The sequence below is a fragment of the Scaptodrosophila lebanonensis genome, unplaced genomic scaffold, assembly GCF_003285725.1.
Source record: "Scaptodrosophila lebanonensis strain 11010-0011.00,11010-0021.00 unplaced genomic scaffold, SlebRS2 tig00000024-arrow-pilon, whole genome shotgun sequence".
NCBI lineage: Eukaryota > Metazoa > Arthropoda > Insecta > Diptera > Drosophilidae > Scaptodrosophila > Scaptodrosophila lebanonensis.
The window spans coordinates 15,850,208-15,871,739 of NW_022060538.1; the positions used below are offsets into that span (position 1 = coordinate 15,850,208).

Below are 21,532 nucleotides of genomic sequence, written 5' to 3' on the forward strand. Positions count from 1 at the left end.
GCCTATGCGCATCAATTCGTGTCTGTGTAAGCATTTTCGCAGTCAACCAAACAGCAACATCAACAACAGCCGCGGGCAGCGCTTGAGCAGCGCTGCATCAGCAAATATATTTATGGCTATAACTTCTTGTTAAATCGGTCTATCATAATGAAATTTGGCATACGGACACATAATAACCAACTGGGGGTATTTCCAAAATTTTAGTTCGAAATTCCAAGAATTACGGGAGTTACGATTTGCGGGGTAGAGGGGGGAGGGAGGGGAATTCCAAAATATACATTTTCTGCGTATTCACATAAGGCATCTGGGACTAAAATTTGGTGTTCCTAGGTCTTATAGTCTCCGAGATATAGGCGATTATACGAATGGAAAATCGGGAAAACCCCCATAGGGGGGAAGTGGGGGGGAAAATCAAAAAAATAAAACAAACTCGTATAGAATACACACATAACGCATCTTCGTGCAAAATTTGGTGTCTCTATCTCTTATAGTCTCTGAGATCCAGGTGTTCATACGGACGGACAGACGGACAGACGGACAGACGGACAGACGGACAGACAGACAGACAGGGCTAGATCGACTCGTCTCGTCATGCTGATCAAGAATATATATACTTTGTGGGGTCTGCCACGCCTCCTTCTGCCTGTTACATTTTTCAGCTCCCGCAAACCTAATATACTCTTGTACATTTCATGTACAGAGTATAAAAATAATTGCGTATTCTTCTACAACTTAATATTCAATATATAATGTAGATACAATTATTGTTATTTTTGGAGTCGGTTCACCCAGTCGAGTGTACCAAGGTAACAAACATAAAAAAAAAAAAAATACAGACGAATTGATAACCTCCTCTTTTTTGAAATCGGTTAAAAAGAATGATAGTGGGTTCTACCGTCTATAAAATTTTTAAAACTGATGAGGCAATACATTGAATCTTCGATTGTTGACTTACCAATGCATTTTTTATATTTTCGTTGTTGGTTAAATATAATAATTCAATTTATATAAAGATCGTTTTAAACATTTTTGATAATTAATAAAAGTTAAAAAAATGTATATTTTCCTCCAATCTGACAAAACACTCGTTCTTAGCGTACTATTAACATACAATATAATGGTTTGAAATCGTTTGTAGTCAAACCAATCGAAGGGGTAGAAATACAGTGTCAGCAAAAAATTCAACTTTTTAGCGTAACTGCACTAAAAAAATTTACTAAAAAAATGAAGAAAATGTTCCGACATATTGATTATTACTCTTTTATTATGTATTTCTTTTCACACTTTTTAAGGTATATAGAAAATACTTTTCTTTGCTTTAAATTCAGTAACAATTATGTTAAAACTTAGAAGCCTGTGCTAATTGCAATCTTATGATTTCATAGCAATTGTGATAATTTGTATTGTTAGTTGAGTTATCTAGATATAATCGCTAGTTAGTTCAGTGCCCTCATTATAGGCTTGCGCCTAAATGCCTGCCTACAACATACTTAACTATGTACAAGTATGTATATGCATGTAAACGAAACGCTAATGTGTATTAGTGATTGCTTGGTTCTAACTACAACGAAACAGAATATTGAGTGTGTTGGGTAGCACGCTTCTTTGATTTGTCTGTACGAGTATTTATATTTATATATTTGTGCACAGTAATTGCCATGATTAGCAGCGATTGAAGGTTTGTTTGGCTCTGCACTTGTCATGATTTATTACTCAGCAAAGGCCGGCACGTGTCTTTCGAAAAATTTTAATTAACATACCGCATGCCAACCTCAATTACTCAGCCCATCGATGGGGATGGACGGGAAATTTGCACAGGCAATCAGAGAGTGTCCAAAAATAAATCTTATCATTTCCGTTTTGTTCGAGCTGTTTGGCAACTTTGCCCTTGTAGCTGATATAGCTTCTGTTGTTGTTGTTGTTGTTGTTGCCGTTACAGAACTTGTTGTTTTGCCATCGTTTTGTTTGCTTTTTGTCTAAAGATAAACAGTAAACAAAGACATCATGCCCACCAGCATCGACAAGAGCTTGACAATGTTACGGTTAGGCTACAATTTTGTTTACCTCTTGGACACTAAGGTTGGGTGTCACTGTCGTAGGTAGCGATACCGCTTTTGGCTGTACTTCATACATTCTCGGATACTTTATATATATACTTTGTCTTGTTGTGGTCGATGTAACCAAACTTTGTGAGCGTATTTTTAAAGTTGCGCAGGCGTTGACGCATGCCAACATAATTACTTTGGATAAATTCCATTCCCATTAGACGCATTTACTTTGCTTCAAATGATTAAATTAAATTTGCTGACACTGGTCAGCGAAAGTACCGCTCCAGGATATGCAGGATTTCATTTTACCTTGACAAATTATGCATATTTATAAATGTAAATGTGTGGCACGTCGCAGCTCGGAAATAGATAGCCCCGAGCAGCTGTCGCCATCGTCTTTGCTGCCTTTTCTTTTGTCAGTCTTGGTTCTGCGGCTTGGTTCTGTCGGCCTTCCTTGATATATGGCCTTTCATTAAGAGCATAAATGGGCATTGTTTAGCCGGGCAGACTCAGCCTGTTGCTCCAGCATTGTGCATAATGATAAAATTGTTTTGTTATTTTGGCCTATAAATTAAGCTAAAACACGATGCTTGCCAACAAAGCCTTCAGGTCATTGTTGTGCATTTTATGATGAATTTCAATTGGCAGCTTAGTAGCAATTTGATATAGATCATACAAAAGCGCACACACATGCACACACAAGTGCCATTTGCTGCCTTATCAATTAGATGGCATCGTCTTGGCTAGAGATTTATGTAGAACAATCAAAACAATTACCCACCTGCAACTTCGGCCTGGCTGGAAACTTAATAATACATACATTGGCTAGGGAAAGCTTGCAAGGTGTCCTGTGTGGTTTGTGGTGGGTGTGTGTACACAAGTTGGAGTCTTTGAATGTCTATTTAGTTGTCTGCCGTGCTTGCTTGTTGTCTGCCTGCCTCTCTGTTTGTTTATTGTTAAATATTATCTATGCAATAGTGTTTATGCCCCTGTATTGTGTTTACGAGTATGCTCGTATTTGTGTCTCCAGGGAGCCATTTATGCTTAATTTAAACGCATTTGTTGTCACCAGACCGACTGTAGCGCCTGGTAGTTGAAGCAACAACAATAAAGCCGTAAACAAGTGTGTATATATGTGTGTGTGTGTGTGTGTCTGTGTCTGCCTAACAAAAGGCTAGACAATGTGTGAAAATTAGGCAAAAGATGGGCTGCCAACGGCTGCTGAGTTCAATTGTTTGTACATTTGATTTTGACGTGCATAGTTTATAACAATTGCTTCTGTAGAATCAAGTACTCCTCCCACTTCTTTTTCACCAGCTTTAAAGCTATCGCATTGAAAATTTGCACCGTGGCAAGCATGTGGAATCTAATGACCTCAGATAAATAAAAAGAAAAGTAGCAATTAATTTTATTAGTTAATTTTATAGATGTTTTTCCGATACTGGAGTTAAACTTATATACTTTGAATTCCTGTAAAATTTTCAATGATGATGAACTCTGTTAAAAATAGAAATATTCAGTGACTTTTTCGCATTTGTTGTGGCTTATTAAAGATTCCGAGCTTGAGGTTTTATTACATTAGCTATTGAGACCAATCACGTCAGATTATTATGGTATATTTACAGCTGTAAATTTAGTTTTTGCTAATAAACATATTGGTGTTGTATCATTTATTAATGCCAAATGATGTCCATATAAGAGCAACTACAACATAGCTTAAATAAGCTTTAAAAAAAACTTTATACAACTAAGCATTTACATACATTTTAAAATATTGTAGGAATTAAGTTTTTTTTGTAGGATGATTTCTTAATTTTGTTGACTGCACTGCGAAAAGTGCTGTATTAGAAAGAAGAATTTAGCACTCGATAGCTTTAGTTGCTGTTTAATCGCCGGCTGTCATTATCTGATTGAAGTTTTCGCAAATCAATATACTTGTATATATATAAAATACTTTTCAAGTGCTGTGATGGACTGATGGCTCTTGGGTACTTACAAATTAATTGTTTAGTAGTAATTTAAGTATGGCGGTAAAAACGCTGTTATAAATGTGCATAAATGAAAATAAAAATGATTTTTGCGTATACCTTTTGCCTAATTAATGAATTATGCATATTTCACATTGTTTAGTTTGCGACGGTGGAGAAAAGAGAAATGAAGAGAGAGAGAGAGAAAGATTGAAAATGAAGAAGCCACTAGACAGCAAACACATGTAACATAACATTTTAACGCGATTTGTGGTTATTTATGCGCAGTATGATCGGCTTTGTAGTTTGGCCGCGTAAACGACTAGCTCCCAAATGTTTGTCTTACATAATCCGAACAACGCCCAAGAGCAGGTTCCGAGTGTTGTTTGCGCTGCGGCATATTTATCTTTGATTAACCATGGTTAAAGGCATTTTGCTCGTGGCGCGTTGTGTTTGTGTTTGCGTTTGTGTTTGTGATTGCAGCAACCGCAATCAAAGTCGATAGCCGAATTCAAAATTTAAAGCCAAAATGTAACCAAACTGTAAGCGATAGTCTCTAAGTATCATTTATCATATTTCGCATTTTAACTTTGTTCAGCGAAATTGTTAAAACCGCGTATAAAATCGCTTAGTGCGTCAGGTCAATCGTCAGTTCGCAAGGTTACGGAGCGAAGACCAGACCGGACAAGTCAATCAGACAAAATTGCTTGCACAAAATGCGTGGATTTCTCGTGAGTAATTAGTGATGGTGAAATGTGATGCCTTTCAGCTAATGTTGCACTTCGTTTTGTAGTTGCTTTGGTTCGTTGCTGCAGCAACGGCGGCTAAGTTGGGCTATAATTATAAGTCAGGTGGATACACTTCTGCAGTTGCAGGCAACAGAGGCGAAAGAATCCTTGGAGGCAGTGGGCAGAGTGCAGCTTTCAATGTACACGACGATCGATTTGCTGGACTCATTGATGCCGAAGCGGCGGGATTTAGCAGTACAGGACAACAACAGCAGCAGCAGCAGCATCAGCAGCAATTAGATCCTCAAGTGGAGTCACAGCAAGAGCAACAGCAGTTAGATGAGTTCAGCAAGGAGTTTTATACGTATGCTGCTCCTGAGGAGGACTTTGCCGATCAGGAGGCAGCACAGCGTATCACAAGCATACTGAAGCGTAATCTTCGTGTGCTTTTTATCAAATCACCCGAGCATCAAGGGCTCGCCAATGCGGCACTGCAATTGGCGAAGCAGGCGAGTGAACAACGCACGGCCATCTACGTGCTAACCAAGCAGGCCGATGTGGGTGAGCTGGCCCAGAAATTGCAAAGTCAGGGTCCCAGCCAAGCGCACAAGCCCGAGGTTCATTTTGTCAAATATCGCACGCCCGAAGAGGCAGTGCGTGCCCAGCAGCTGATACAGCAGCAATTCGATGCACTGGGTGGCAGCTCACGCAGCTCTGATGAGGGTGTGGCACCGGTGCTGGACTTTACCAGTACGAGCAAAGAGTCTCAGATACCGCAAGCTACGTACTTGCCGGCAACGCAAAGGCGTCGATAGCCTCTAAGACATTTTTCATAAGAACCACCCCTCCATGTCATGTAGTTTCTTAGGTGCTAGTCTAAGTTTTCATGTCCCCGTCAAACGGTTTCATCCCCACATTAATAAGATAAACAAAGTAGAAAGAGAGAACGGAAGGTGTTTGTACTCATACCTTAAGTTTCTTTTTAGTTTTTCACAAGGCTACCCAGGATCATACAAACGATGCAAGGCCCTGTGAAAAGTTTCAGTTTGCTTGTTTCATATTTTTTCACGCTGCTTTGCTATCTTGGTAACTACATGGTTGCTGCCAGACTGCCAGGCTACCAGGCTGCCACGTTGCCGACTCGTGTGGCCTGCCTCGAGATTAAAACTCGCTACTGTAATGGAAGAGGAGCCACATTGCGTTGCCTTTGTGCGTAATTTTTCAAGCCGCGTCTAAGTGTAGACTACACTTGGCGTATACGCGTTGACAAGGGCGTAGGCAGCTTTTACCAAAGGGGGGGCCAAAAAATTACAATTTTGATTAAATAATGGCATCGTGCATTTAAAAAATAACTTTTGCACATGATTAATGAAAAAACTTCAACACATCCAACTCAGATCCATTTTAAGGCGAAATAGTGCGTCATAATAATGAACGTGTTGTCGAATTTATATGGCAACCATTTTTTTTAGGGGGGAGCAACGGCCCCCTCCTACAACCTGCCAACGCCCTTGCGCGTTGAGATTTTGCACTTTTTCTGCTCTCTGGAAACCGACAAGGCCCGCCCATGCACAACCACCACTTTACGCATCAAGCCGCAACGCAACGTTGGCAACGTTTGAAAAATGAAACTTTAATTTTATATTGGCCAAGTTAGTGCCAAGCAACTGCCTCCACCTAATGTTCTTAAGCACAAGAAATATAGCTTAAATATGTTTAATACCCTATACACAAAATGCTAAAGGATAAATGTGGCCTATTTTTGCATGCATAAAAAAGCAAACCTAGGCAGCTTGAAAAATAACAAAATATGTATTATTTTAAAAGATGTTTTCTGCTTTTAAAGTTAACAATAATTAAAGTGCCAATTGCAGCTAGTCAATAAACTAGACATGAAAAGAAAAATTGAAATCTGTAAAAAGGTTTTTGCTTTTCTGGTTTTTATTGCATCTTTTCTCTATATCTTGTTCTTGTCTTGTGTTAAGTGTAATAGTGATATAAAGTAAACAATTTTAATAATTTTGTTTGTCTGCGTACATTTCCCTAAGCTTTTGAAGCAGTTTAAGTTGGAATTGCAACTGTTTTAGAATGTTGTGGTAAATACGTTGTTATGCTAATTACACAAATTAATGAACTATGAAAATATTCTCTTGATGCGATTACATAATTAATTGTAATTTATTTGAGTTTTGAAATCTAATAATTATTTAATTAGTTGAAACACATAATCAATCATATTTCTATATTTGATGTAATTATGTTGTAGCTGTTTATTTGAATTCCAAATTATTTGTTTATACTTATTACAAATGAATTAGTAATTTAGATATGCTTTATTATTTATTAATGTCTCTACAAATGGATATTTATCAATTTTCATTAATATTGAATTAGTAAGTTAATTTCAGTAGACTATTCATGGTTGTTCAATTGCTTAGAATATTTTAATATAATATATGTGCATACGTATTGTGTATTAATAAGTACCGTATCAAATATATTCTTTTGACATTTATATATACTAATCAGTTAGCAGAGTATTGATTAGTTGAACATGCTTCCTGTTGTGTTTTTAAATTTCATTTCACATTTGCCAGCGCAGTTACAGTCAAGCGCACCAATTGGGCGGTCGTCCAGGACAACTTTTGCGAGGCGGCCTCGAAGCGCTGATTTCTATCTTGCATGTTTCCGACATATTTAATGGCTGGCATAGGCCATGGAGCGAGTCCGGAATGTTTAAGCACCTTCATGAATAATTTAATAATATGATAATTTCGAGTATTGAAAACAATTTACAGTTTCTCATATTAATGGCCCCGAGGTGAAATTGATAAAATATGTGCAGTCATTTGGATCTAATTAGGTTGCAATGAGCAGCACTTTTTGCCATACGGAATGCTTCCACATAGACAATGAAGCGTCTGGGAAGGAAATCGCAAGCAGCTTTTGGCAGCTGCGTCTCCTGGCAATTGTTGCGCATACATTACGGCCGTATATTTGAGTGTGTGTCTTCATGTCTATTTTTAGGCGTTTTTTATAGCAAATACATTTTTCATTGTTGGCAAAGTCGTTGGCCTAAGACAATGTAGCCAGAGGGCGCAAAGGTGTAAATGGCCACCATCTCACACAGCTGGCTGCCATTTAAACGGATTCAATTTCAATTTGTGCGCCTGCTTGATATGTTCGTCCTGAATAGGCAGTTATGGGGTCGACAAGGGTTGGGGGAAGCATTACAATTATGCTGCCTGCCTCAGCCACGAGTGCCGCCAGCAGCCAACATGTATGCAAGACTGTGTGATGATGCTGGTGGCAAAGAAGCCGTTGGCGTAATTTGAAAGAAAAGCGAAATAAAAGTAAATAATGTAAATAAAACGAAGGCACACAAATAAAAATAACGCGCGTTTCTTGGGATATAAAATGAAGTGGTGCCGGAATGGGCATTTGGTATGACGCAAGCATTACCCCCGATGCCAACTGTAGGTGGTATACAGTGGTAAGTAAACCAAATTGTGTTTTATTTATTTGTTATTCTGATACTGCGTTTTATTTACTTATTAGCATTGCTTGAATTGTTATTATAGTATACTATATCAACAAGAGGTGGAGTAAGTCGAGTGCATCTCTTAAAAACCCTGTACCCATTACCAGACAGACGGATCTTGTAATGCTGATCAAGAAGGTAAATACTTTGTGGGACCGGCATTTTGATTTTTGAAAACCTACACGATTTTTAATACCCAATCAATTGTGATTTATTTATTATTAAAAACTACATGAAAGTCGAAATAAATCATATATCTTGATATGTGAATTCGATGTTGATTTTATGTATTGTGAACAACCATTTGCTGTCAACATAGTAACGTTTTAGTAACGCCTTAAAGCTAGCATTTTATTTACTTAATACTGGTTAGTCTTGGCTGAAACTTATGTTCTAATTTCGTATATTTATTTGAACGGTATTAACATCTTAGTAAAGTTCACTCGTCCCACTGTATAACATCAGCTAAGTTGGTGTTGGTGAGAGCAGCAGTAGCTGTAGAAGCAGCAGCAGCAGTAATAGCATCTGCGGCTATATTGTCTGTATTGGATTAAAGTGCGCTACTTATTGAATTAATACAAATGACTTGGGGTCGCTGGATGGACTGCGACATAATTCACGCCATTGAACAGTTCAGCAGATCAGTCCAAGTGCGATAAGGATGGCAGTAGGAAGGAGAAAAGCAGACGAAGCGAGTTACTCGTAGTTGCGATTTCTGTTGCGAGGGACGGTGTAGCTTTTAAATTTAATTAAATAAACAGTTGAAGCCATGGTAGTACGTACGGTTAATGTTATTTTTGTGGTTTGTCCAACGGAAAATGTAATTTGTATGGCATGGACATAGACACGGACACGGACATGGACATGACAACAACAATAGAAAAACTGTCCAAGTGTCGACAAGTGTGTATACCGAAAGGAGTTGTACCCTGTGTCGTTTTCAACAGTTCCTAATCCTTTGTGAATAATTGTTATCGTTTTGGGTTGCAGCCCGAGGAGTTCTTTTTGTTGTGTTTGCTCTGTTTCCTAAATTTAATTGTCTGTATTTGAGGTTATGCTGTGTTACGGTTATTGCTGCTGGCGTTTTCGCATCGATTATTTTTAATTGTTGTTTGACATTCTCTGCACACGTGCGCTGGGACTTGAAAGCGAGTCCCCAAATGAATTTAAGTTGTATAACTTTGTGCGTGTATGAGTACATATGAAAAATGTTTGATGAAATTATTAAGCAAATGCTGCGGGCAACATGCGATGATACACACACACAGCCCTATTTGAAAAGGGTTTTCTGCTTTAAAGCAAAACGGCTTAAAGCACAAAAGTAGGAAAAGTAAAGGCAGGTCAATTCTCAAATCGCACTGTAGGCCAAAAAATGATTGCTTGTTAAACTTTCGTGGTAGTTTTTGTTAAAGTTGTGCCATTTACGAGTTAGTCGCCGCAGCCAATGTTTGTATGTCGTTGATGGTGTAGCAAGTAAATAAGGAGAGAGCTACGTGCGAAAAAATAAATAAATAAAACTGAGAAGAGTACGAGGCAGGAGTTGTGCATTAAAGAAAGCCAAATGCTTTCAGTTCTTGGGGGTTTGGCAAACCTCTTGGCATTCTACTGTTGCCTTCTGCTGCTGCAAATGAGTGTTACACAAAGCTCTACGTACATTTGAACATGTGTCTGTCTTTACGTGCTTTTGTCATCTCGGAGCCAATTAAGTTACCTGTATTAAAAGGAACAGCCCAAATGCCTATTGGGCAACTGAAACAGCAACAAAAACAATACGTAAAACAAATTCATTGAAAGCTACCATAAATGTTGTTGACATATCAAAACACTCCTACAAGTATATACGGAAACACACACGTACTGCCACAATGTCCACGCTTGGGGCGAGCTACCTGGCCTTATTGGCCAACAATTGAACTCAGACTTTTTTGTTTTGTTTCAATAGTTTTATTGTTTCTGTAAGTAAATAACCATCAAATCGAGTAGTTTGAGTTTGCGAGCGATGTGTGCATATACCTCAGATATTCGGTGAGGAAATAATTTTGTACGACAGTTCATATTTAATAGTTTGGCATAAACAAACATACATGAAGTATGTATAAAATTTGATTTTCACGTGTTAATTCAACAAATGGCAATCAAATAACTGTAAAATGATGCAGTCATATGCAAATTTTAAAAAGTTATTTAGAATATTTCGTCAGTCTTTATTTTCATTGTTATAGCTGGTACCATAAGGGTAAAAGGCTATATTAGTTTTGTGCGAATGCATCTAACACATAGAAGGGAGCGTGGCAGACCCCACAAAGTAATATTCTTGATCATGGTGACAAGCCTAGCCATGTCCGTCTGTCTGTCCGTCCATTTGTATGAATGCAAGCATCTCAGCAAGTACAAGAGCAAGAATAAGCAAACTTGATATTCAGATTTCCTAAGTCTGAGAAAGGACGAGTTTGTGTTTTCTTCTGATACAAGTTGGTACCCAGACCTAGACGAAGTCCGAGAAAAAACGGGTTTGTTTTATTTTTGGGAATTTTCCCCCCTTCTCCCGCTACAGAATTTCGTCAATACTGTCCACATTTTAAAACCAATCTATATACAGTTATCTACGTTTGTTTTTAATTCGGTCAGTTCTAAAAAAAATTATAAGCGATCCAATGCATCAAGTTTGCTCATCCTCTTCCTCTTTTTGCTTCTGCTATGGGAAGTTAGTCTGGGTACACGGTATTTCACTGTCGGGCTTGCTCGACTCTAGCCTTCTCTCTTGTCATTATATTTAAATTTCATTTATTAATAATAATTATTTGGTTGTATAGCCGCTGCCTAATAAATTAATAGTATATTGATTCGCCTAGATTACCCACAAGGCAATGTTTGCTAATTATTGTAATTCCTTAGCCGGCTTGTATTTACTGGCAACGAAGCCTTGTTAATCAATACTTTCAACATTAAGCAACGTCGACATGTGGCGGCTAATCAGCGCCGATTTATGAAGCATGATTTCAGTGCGTGTTAGTCCATTGGTGTTGATTATCTGACCGCTGTCGCTGCGACGGGTAATACTATACTACATACGTACTTATAACATTATCACATTTACATTATTGCTATGGACTTTGGCCAGCAGCCAATCGTTGCAAATCGATTTTGTTTGTCCGGCAAAAGTCAATCATAAATCCATCCGAGTGGTGCGTAGTTGTTGTTTAGGTACTTATGTGTGCGTATTTGGGAGGGAGTACGTTCTATATAATTGAAATGCACACAAATAAACCAATGCCAATACAAGCACACAAACATTCGGGCAAACAAGCAAATATACTATTAGGTTGGCCTAATTTGCTTAAAACCACTTGACTGTTGCCGACAGGCGTGGATCAGGGGGGGACAAGGCTAGCAATGAGGAGGGTTGGCCGACAACCGGTGGTCGCAGCGGCAACCGCAAGCTTTTATTGCTGCAATTCAATCGCAATTGCCGGTTCGCGCGCTAATACACGTAATAAATGGTCGACAAAGCTTGAGAAAGCTGGCAGTCAAAAATTAAAGTGGGGATGAGCAGTGCAAAATGGGAGTGGTTCCATGTGAGGGGCTAGGCCGGAAGGACACGCACACAAACAGGCACATACTCTGCCATAGACAGACGTACGGCACTGGAACGACAGCACAAAACGGAAATGGAACTTATTAAAAGATTTGAATCTAATCGATTTTTGTCCTTTTACGCCAAACTGAATATTGCCACTGCTGTGGCCTGGAAAAAGGGCAAAGGCATTAAAGTGCGGCAAGGATTTTGAGCAGCCATAAATTTAATTGAATGCCAAACTAGCAAATGGCCACTGCCTCTGACAGGATACATTACGTACTATGGATAAAAAAGTCGATCTTCTTCCATATAAACATAGTATGTTTTCAACACAAAGAAAAGTGGCACCTGAAATATTTAATTTTCTTAAAATATGGTGCCTTACATAAAAATATTTTTGCATATTTATGGGAAACAGGATATGTTTTGCAAAAGTCGAACTACATATATTATCCCTTCGTATGACTTTTTTTTTCTGATTTCAATCCGGGTTTTTCATTAAATAGAAAAGGCAAAATAAAAATATACGTGTTTTTAGGTTTTTTGAAATTTAGTGATTTTGTATTTTTTTTTTTTTACAAAAAACGATGTGTTTTATTTACTAGTTTTGTGCGAATGTATGTAACAGGCAGCAGGAGACATGGCAGACCCCACAAAGTATATATATTAATGATCAGAATGACAAGTCGAGTCGATATAGCCATGTCCGTCTGTCCGTCCGTCCGTCTGTCCGTCTGTATGAACGCAAGGATCTCAGAAAGTATAAGAGCTAGAATAACCAAACTTGGTATCCAGATTCTCCTAAGCCCGAGAAAGGACGAGTTTGTTCATTTTTTATGATGCACATAAATAAAATGGCATGCTCTGCCCGTAGATGTTGTTGCTGCATATAAACACGGAGAGACACGATGCTGATGTAAATTTATTTTATGCATGTGTTGAACATTTTATATTTAATTTAATTAAATTAATAAACTTTTTTTAAATAAATTTGTTAGATTTTCCTTTTTTTGGTGGAGAGTACGGGGTATTTTACTGTCGGGGTTGCTCGACTGTAGCGTTCTAGTTGTTATACCCTGTACCCAAAGGGTAAAAGGGTATATTAGTTTTGTGCGAGTGTATATGGAACACACAGAATGAGGCGTGGCAGACCCCAAAAGTATATATATTATTGATCAGGATGACAAGTCGAGTCGATATAGCCATGTCCGTCTGTCTGTTTGTATGAACGCAAGGATCTCAGAAAGTATAATAGGCAGAATAACCAAACTTAGCCCGAGAAATGACGAGTTAGTTAATTTTTTTTGATGCACTCCCCACTCCCCCTCTATTCGTGATTTTCTATAACTCCCATAATTTTTGGAAGTTTTTTTTTTGCACATGTAAATGTATGTATGGAATATTTTATATTTAATTTAATTAATTAATTAAATTAATTAAATTAAAAATTTTTTTTTTTTTTGTGGGGTGGTACAGGGTATTTAAGAGTTGAGCCTGCTCGACTTTAGCATTCCTTTCTTGTTTTAATTTCTATAATTATTCTAAACATATGTACAGAGTATTTCAAAGTCGGGACACCCGACCTTAGCTTTTTTACTTGTTTTGTATTGTTTTTACGAAGGTGTACTACACAGGTTCTATTTGAAAACAGCTTATTAGTTAATTCATATTCGACATTTGTGAAAATAAAATACTTTTGAACCATATTGTGATCTATTTGTTGTGCATGAAAACATTTAAGTATGTATATCCCTACGTTTTGCTGGGTTTTGCAATTCTGAACCAAATATCTCATCGTCAGCTTAAAGTGAGAGTGCAGAATCGGACGTGATGGCCCCTTTAGTAGCACCTGCACGCGCCGCTTACCAGCAGACAAATGCGATTTAAAATAATTTGAATATCGAATTGATTGTGTGCACTTACCGACACACATACACATACCCACACACATAAATACAATCCAAAGCACATTTACTGCTAACAGGAAGCCAGTCAAGTGCCGAGTCACGTTTGCAAGTTGGCAGCAGTTTTCCAGACATCGGCGACGCCTTCATTGCAGCAGGGCAGTTGATGGTGCATTCAATCCATGAATGCTCTAGCCCATGCACAGCATCAATTGTCTATCTGACCGAACGCCCGGACCACCACACCACCGGACCGCCGGACGATCGAATGTACGAGTAAGCAAGCGAAAGGCAAACGCTTAGAAAGCATTGAAAGACTCGCGCTGTTTCGCACGTTACGCTGCGTTATTGAAATTGTTGAGGCAGCAAAAGTGTTCGAGGGCACTCGACCGTCTGCACATACATTTGCAGCTGAAGCTACTAGTGTATGTGCTAGTATATATACTATATGTTCGTGCAGGTGCTATTTTTTGCAGTTGCAATCACACAGCTGTCGAGTGTGCAGCACACGTAACTTGCTCAAAATACCAACGCTACCCCCACAGGAAAATGGTTCTTTATAAAAAACGATGGTCGAGGTTGTAGATGTTTAATTATTGCCTGATTATTTGGAATGGACATACTCGATTTGTGGTTTTTCGGGCTATTTTGTAAACATATATGAGAGTAAACCACGAAAACAGTACCAAACAGTTACTAAGAAAGTACAAGTACAAATAGCTGAGTTCTGTGCGTTTTAAAATTCCCGTGACACGTAAAACCGTAGTGAACCCTATGGAATTGGTTAGAAATAAAAATGTCGAGTGCCTTTTTTTAAGTAACGCTGGATTACGTTTTTAAGCTAAACGATTATGTTGAGAAATTAATATATGTGAATTTCTGTCCACGCTCTAATGTGGGTGATATTGGTTCAGTTGTAATTTTATGAAAAGTGTAAAGGTATTCTATTCGATATATTCTATTCGATATAGAAGTAGAATATTAGATACCATTTAATATCTACATTACCAACCATTAAATATCATATGCATTTAAAAGCATATAAGATTTATAGCTGCACTTCCAATGAATGCTGTATTCATCCGCAAATTTAATGTTCTGTAGAAAACTAAATAGGGTTTTCTTAGTTGCCCTATAAAGAGCAAAGTAAAACCACATAGATAACAATTTGATTATCTACATCAGAAGATAATGTGGCAGATTGGGGGTCGTAAGTTTGTTCCGGGAATCAGTTTTTTAAGATTAGGAGAACTATGAACAGGTGACGAGTGTATATTTTAGTCTGTATTAAACAAATGAAATACAGTGCGGATATTGAGACTGTCAGCCAAATAGTTTCCGAAATTCAGGCGATTAACCAAACGGACAGACAGTTATACATACTATATCTACAAATTAGTTCTATGGCAAGGTATGTTACACAAACTTAATTGCTTATTTCACTATTTAAATAATATTACAGTATTTGTGGTCAAAATTTGCTTTAATATTCAGATTTTTCTTAGGTTCTTCCAAAAATAGCGATATGCTATGCTTTCTCTCTAAATGCACAAACAAAATACACCAGCATAACAACCACTATAAACAAGAGAGAACGCTACAGTCGAGCAAGCCCGACAGTGTAATACCCTGTACCCAAGTAAACTTCCGTCACTGAGTTATATGCGCCCATAGCAGCAGCAAAAAGAGGAAGAAGAAGAGCGAACTTGTTGCTGCAGTTTGGGGGGGTTGTACTGGCGAGAATTTGTTTCGCTAATAACTTTTCTTAGAATTGACAGAATTGAATAAAATTATAAATTATGTGTGCAAAGTTTTGATTAGGTAGCATTTGAAATGTGGACGCTATTGACGAAATTCTGCAGCGGGGGAAGGGGGGGGGAAAATTAAAAAAAAAAAAAATAAACTCGTCCTTACTCGGACCTAGGAGAATCTGGATGCCAACTTTGGTTATTCTAGCATTTATAGTTTCTGAGATCCTTGCGTTCATCCAGACGGACAGACGGACGGACAGACGGACAGACGGACGGACATGTTTAGATCGATTTCTCTCGTCATGCTGATCAAGAATATATATACTTTATGGGGTCGGAGATGCTTCCTTCTGTATGTTACATACTTTGCACAAACCTAATATACCCTTTTTACCCTACGGGTACAGGGTATAAAAAGGTTCCTCATTATACCCTGTACCCAAAGGGTACAAGGGTATATTAGTTTTGTGCGAGTGCACATGGAACACAAAGAAGGAGGCGTGGTAAACCCCACAAAGTATATATATTCTTGATCAGCATGACGAGACGAATCGATCTGTTCGTCTGTCTGTCTGTATGAACGCACGGATCTTAGAAACTATAAGAGCTAGAATAACCAAACTTGGTATACAGATTCTCCTGAGCCCGAGAAAGGACGAGTTTGTTCATTTTTCCCGATGCACCCCCATTCGCCCCCTATTCCGATTTTCTATAACTCCCGTATTTCTTGGAATTTTGAATTTAAATTTGGTAGACACATCTACGAGTAGATAGTGATTATATATCCGTATAATAAGTTTCATTATGATAGGTTCATCAGAAAGAAGTTATAGCCATATAACCAGGCTGAATGCACACATACATACATACATATGTACAAGTACACAAACACGCATAGATTCTAATGTAAATGTAAATGTATGTATGCATGTATGGAATATTTTATATTAAATTTATTTAATTAATTAATTTCTTTTTTTGTGGGGTGGTACAGGGTATTTAAGAGTTGAGCCTGCTCGACTTTAGCATTCCTTTCTTGTTTTTATTTGCCAAAGTGCGGCATTTACATAAACTCTTGTGCTATTTGCTTAATTAAATTGTTAATAACATGTTTTGCGCATTTGCTCGCTTCTTTGTTTGTTTTTATATGTGTACGAAATTCGTTTATTGGTCGGCAGCTCTGGCGTTAAAAAGTCACAGGTAAATGGCAAAACGTTTTAACCAAACGCAAAACAACAACGCAATGATCTTTTGCTGCAAAATTAAGTGCCAATCAAGCTGCAATGTGGTTTTACTGAGCATCGAGCAATCAACGTGGGTTGTGCCAAAGCTTGTGTGGGATGTGTGTGTGTGGATATACGTGCACGTGTGTGTGGGTGTGTGTGGGTGTAATTGTATACATTTTGAACACACTTATGAACTTATTGCTACACACTCAGGCACACCAGAATATTTCACATGCATTAATAAGTAAACGGTTTTCCGTTCATGCATCTCTTGTGTGCGTTTTTGATTTCGTTTAAATTCAATTCAATTTATTTAATTAACGTTAAATATGCGAAACAAGCCACAGCTGCGTCGAACGCCCCAAAAGAATCAAGCGCACACACACATTACCCTCCCAACCAAAAATATATATACAAAAATATATATAGTATGCATGTGTCTTTTTCAATCATTTGTTGCTGGCATGTGCAGCAGTGGCAATAAGCAAAAAAGGAAAAATGAAACACAACCCAAATGAACTATAGCCAAAGGAAATGCTGGTCAATACCAACGTGACCAAGCGCAATTTTTGTTCAATTTTCAACTGCAAGTGGCGTGACAACGAAAAGCAACAGAAGCAGCATCCAACATCAGCAGCTGCCAAAAGGTTATAAGCTTTAAGATGTCAACTAGTAAATTAAATTAAATTAAACACATTAAAAACGTGTTGTTGGAGGACAACACAATAATATAAGCGCTATTTGATATGTAAAGTAACATCACTCACTTTTGTTAAGTAGCCCATCTGGCAACTTTATTTACGTTTGTTTTTTACTTATGTTTTCACTCAACTCTTCTGCGAAAGAGAACAAACGCACTCATAGCGGCATAACGCATTATTAGCTATGCCCTTTTTTGTAACAAGGCACTCGCATTTCGGACTTGCATGGTATCAGTCATTTCGGCACGCACGACACATAACATACAAATATACACACATACACACAATCAACCTTGGCGAACCTTAAATTATTTGGGAAAGGTACAGCAGCGCCAAATCGGCTCAACAAAAAACATATCAAGTGGATCGAAGACCCCTCCGGAGCACGTCTGGAACATTTTGGCGACCGTGACAGGACACAGATAAGTCTCGTTCCATTTTTTATGTTAAAATTCGCCGATTTCATGAAATCGTATAGTTGCTATACAGATTACCAAACAATATTGGAACGCCATAGTAATCGTCTGGTTCAGGGCAACGAGCTGCTGGACAGAACATTATCTGTAGCTACATACATATACATAAATCAACTGTAACTAGTGCACAAGGCACTGTGGTCAACTTAGCCGCTGTACCAAGGCCACGCCGTTGGATAGAACAGCAACGGAGACGTCAGCATTTCACCGTTCGACAGTCTACACCCGCCGCTCCGCACATCCCCTCTCAACAACCCACATATTGTTCCCGCCAACGAAACATGTAAGAAGCGCGCTCAAAGAAGAGCACAAAATCAAGCGGTAAATACACACATTTAATACAGTTGCATTCTTAAACTGATGTACAGCCAAATATTGTGGTTGTTGTTGCAAATTTGAACTCGCTAGAAAGATCCGCTAGGCTGTGATTCTTGTTGTTGTGCATTGCTTTTCAGTTCGTTTTAACCAAATTCGCCTAACGCGCTCAGCGCACAGTGGCACAACACTTAGTGAAATTTGTAATAAATTATTTGCATAAGAGATTTAGCTTCAAGTGGCATTAGTGTTGACCTGTTGAGGTTGTGTTACTGCGTTGGTTAAATTTTGCGTGTAATTAATTTAGATAAATAAATTAAAATGAGTCAATCCGACGACGCCGTAATTATGAAAGCTGCGGCCGTCGACGTTAACGATCCCCGTTTGATCAAACTTCGTGTGCAGAGAACTACAATGGAAAGAAACATCGAAAGTTTAAAGTCCAGAATAACCACAACTGGAGCTGGTTCTGAAGTACCAGTTCTTGAGTGCAACCTTCAAATACTGGAGTCCTATTTTCGTCAGATTATGCAGATACAAACACAAATCGAGGACATCCATAACAGGGATACAGGCAGGTCTAGCATTGAAGAACTTTTTATCGCAACAAAGGCAGCAATTGTCACGTTTATCAACGAGAAAAGGCGAACAACTGTTTCTGAGTCGACGTTTCTAAATTCTACATCAAGCATTACTGCTGTCCATCAGAGTAGGCTCCCAAAGATTAAACTTCCAACCTTTGATGGCCAGTATGCTAACTATAAACGATTTATAGCCGCATACAACAACCTTATTGAAAGCGACAGTTCAATCTCGGTAATTGACAAATTTAATTATTTACTAAACTGTTTGTCTGGACCCGCATTAGAAGTCGTGCAGGTATTTCAAGTCTCTGAAGGGAACTATGCCAAGGCGCTAAGTCAACTAAAAAAGAGATATGACAACGATGTACTCATATTCCTTGATTATATATCGAGCTTGTTCAGTCTGCCGAAGATGACCAATCCTGATGCGACGATGCTGCAGAAACTAATTGATTCTGTCTCAGCCATGCGAGCGTCGCTTTTGTCATTAGGTAAAGCTGAGGATGTTATGAATTCAATTATGATTCACATGGTTTTATCCAAAGTCGACGCAGACACCAAGCTTCATTACGACGAGAAGCAGACTTTTGAATCTTTGCCATCTTGGGAAAATTGTTGTACTACATTAACGCACAGATGTAGATTTCTAGAAAGTCGTTCCAAACCCTTAGGGCGACTAGATACGCCAGATGTCAAGCATAAGGCTAAGTTCAGCAATGTATCCAAGACATTCCTCACGAGCAAAGCAACTTGTGTCTTCTGCAGCTCATCAGAGCACTACATTTCGTCTTGTCCTGCATTCACTGCGTTACTTTTGGGACAACGAAAAGAATGGGTAAAAAGGAATCAACTTTGTTTTAATTGCCTTCGTAAAAACCACAACCAAAAGCAGTGTCAGTCAAAGTCACGCTGCAAAGTGTGCCATTCACCGCATCATTCACTATTGCACAACTTCGCGGAAGTTGAGCAAAGGTCGCAAGGACCAACTCTTACAGCCAGCGCTAATCCGAATAGCGGGCTTATGCCGTCATCATTTACGACGCCATCGTTTATGCCGTCTTCATCGGCCCAACAAGGAAATGTATCGTTAGTAGTTCGAGCGTCTACTAGAGGCATTCTCCCAACTGCAATAATACAAATCAAGAGCAAATGCGGTGACTATCACATAGTACGCGCTTTGCTAGATTCATGCTCAGAAATAAGTTTCATGACTGAAGAAACTGCTAAACGGCTCAAGTTAGAGAAATGTCGAGTCTCAAGCTCAGTATGCGGTATTTCGGAAGTTCCTCAAAGGATCAATTTCACAGTTCAAACAACATTGAAATCGCGTATATCGGATTTCGAATGGCCATCAACGTTTGCTGTTATAAAGTCCATTTGCAGTAACCAGCCAAATCGCAATTTGGAAATATCAAAATGGCAGTTTCCACCCCACGTCGAGTTAGCCGATCCTTATTTCTACGAAACGAATAAGATCGACGTTCTCATAAACACGGAAGGTTTCTTCGATGCTGTTCGCGAAGGAAAAATATCGCTAGGCAACAGCATGCCATGTTTATTAAACACTGCATACGGTTGGATAGTAGGCGGTCAAGGCATTCAGCCGAGGAACCAAAACTATTCATGTTACGTCGTAAAGGAAGAGCCAGCGCTAGATAAAATTGTTCAACAGTTTTGGAATGTCGAGGAGTATACGAGCTCACCAGCCAAATTCACTGATGAAGAACAAAAATGTGAAAATCACTTTGTCAAAACCGTATCAGCTCTTAGCGATGGCCGCATCAGTGTACGTCTTCCATTCCGAATCGAATCGTTTGATCTTGGTCAGTCATACGATATCGCACGCAAGCGTTTTAATTTTCTCGAACGAAAACTTGAGCGCGATGCAAAACTCAAGCAGGCATATGCTGATTTTATGCAAGAGTACGAGGATCTAGGTCATATGACACTCATCCCTGACTTTGATCGTACTACACAACACTTTTTCATCCCACACCATTGTGTATTACGGCCAGACAGTTTGACAACAAAACTGCGAGTCGTATTCGATGGGTCAGCAAAGACGAACTTAGGAATATCGCTAAACGATTGTCTAATGACTGGACCAACAATACAACAAGATCTTATAACATCACTTCTTGCTTTTCGCTTGCACAAATACGCTCTGTCAGGAGATATTACGAAAATGTATCGCCAGTTCGTCATCGACCCACGCGACAGGCAATTTCAAATGATATTGTGGAGATCAAATCAAGAAGACGACTTACGAGTCTATCAGCTCAATACTGTGACATACGGTCTATCATCCGCGCCATTTCTTGCCATAAGGTGTTTATTTCATTTAGCTGATCTATTTGATTCAGAGTTTCCAATAGGTGCGGCAGTATTGCGATCTGACTTTTATGTTGACGACTTACTTACAGGAGCCGACAAATTAGAAGAAGTTAAACGAAAAAAGGATGAACTGACTGCAATTCTGAACAATGCCGGATTGCAAATGACAAAATTCACTAGCAACTCGTGCGAGCTCATCAACGACCAGCAAATGGATCAGGAGATTTCCATCGATCACCATGATGACAACATTGTAACCAAGACGCTCGGATTAGCGTGGGAGCCGAGCCATGACTGCTTTGTTTTTCAACACAAGGTGCAACATGATGGCATTGCTACACGCCGCACAGTTCTGTCAACCATAGCAAGGATTTTTGATG

At 38.7% G+C, this 21,532-nt stretch overlaps 1 protein-coding gene across 1 annotated transcript; it reads left to right on the forward strand.

Moving 5' to 3' along the window:
- Nucleotides 1-4,731: 4,731 nt before the first annotated feature.
- LOC115620359 (uncharacterized protein DDB_G0285291) lies at nt 4,732-5,558 on the forward strand. Its single transcript, XM_030513563.1, has 3 exons — nt 4,732-4,746; nt 4,809-4,861; nt 4,931-5,558. The coding sequence occupies exons 1-3, from the start codon at nt 4,732-4,734 to the stop codon at nt 5,556-5,558; spliced, it is 696 nt and encodes a 231-aa protein (XP_030369423.1).
- The last annotated feature ends 15,974 nt before the right edge of the window (nt 5,559-21,532 follow it).

What these genes read in the sequence shown, in the direction of transcription:
- LOC115620359 (XM_030513563.1), top strand. An exon ending in AAGTTGGGCTATAATTATAA is followed by an intron (nt 4,862 to 4,930) that starts GTCAGGTGGATA and finishes CAGTGGGCAGAG; the next exon opens with TGCAGCTTTCAATGTACACG.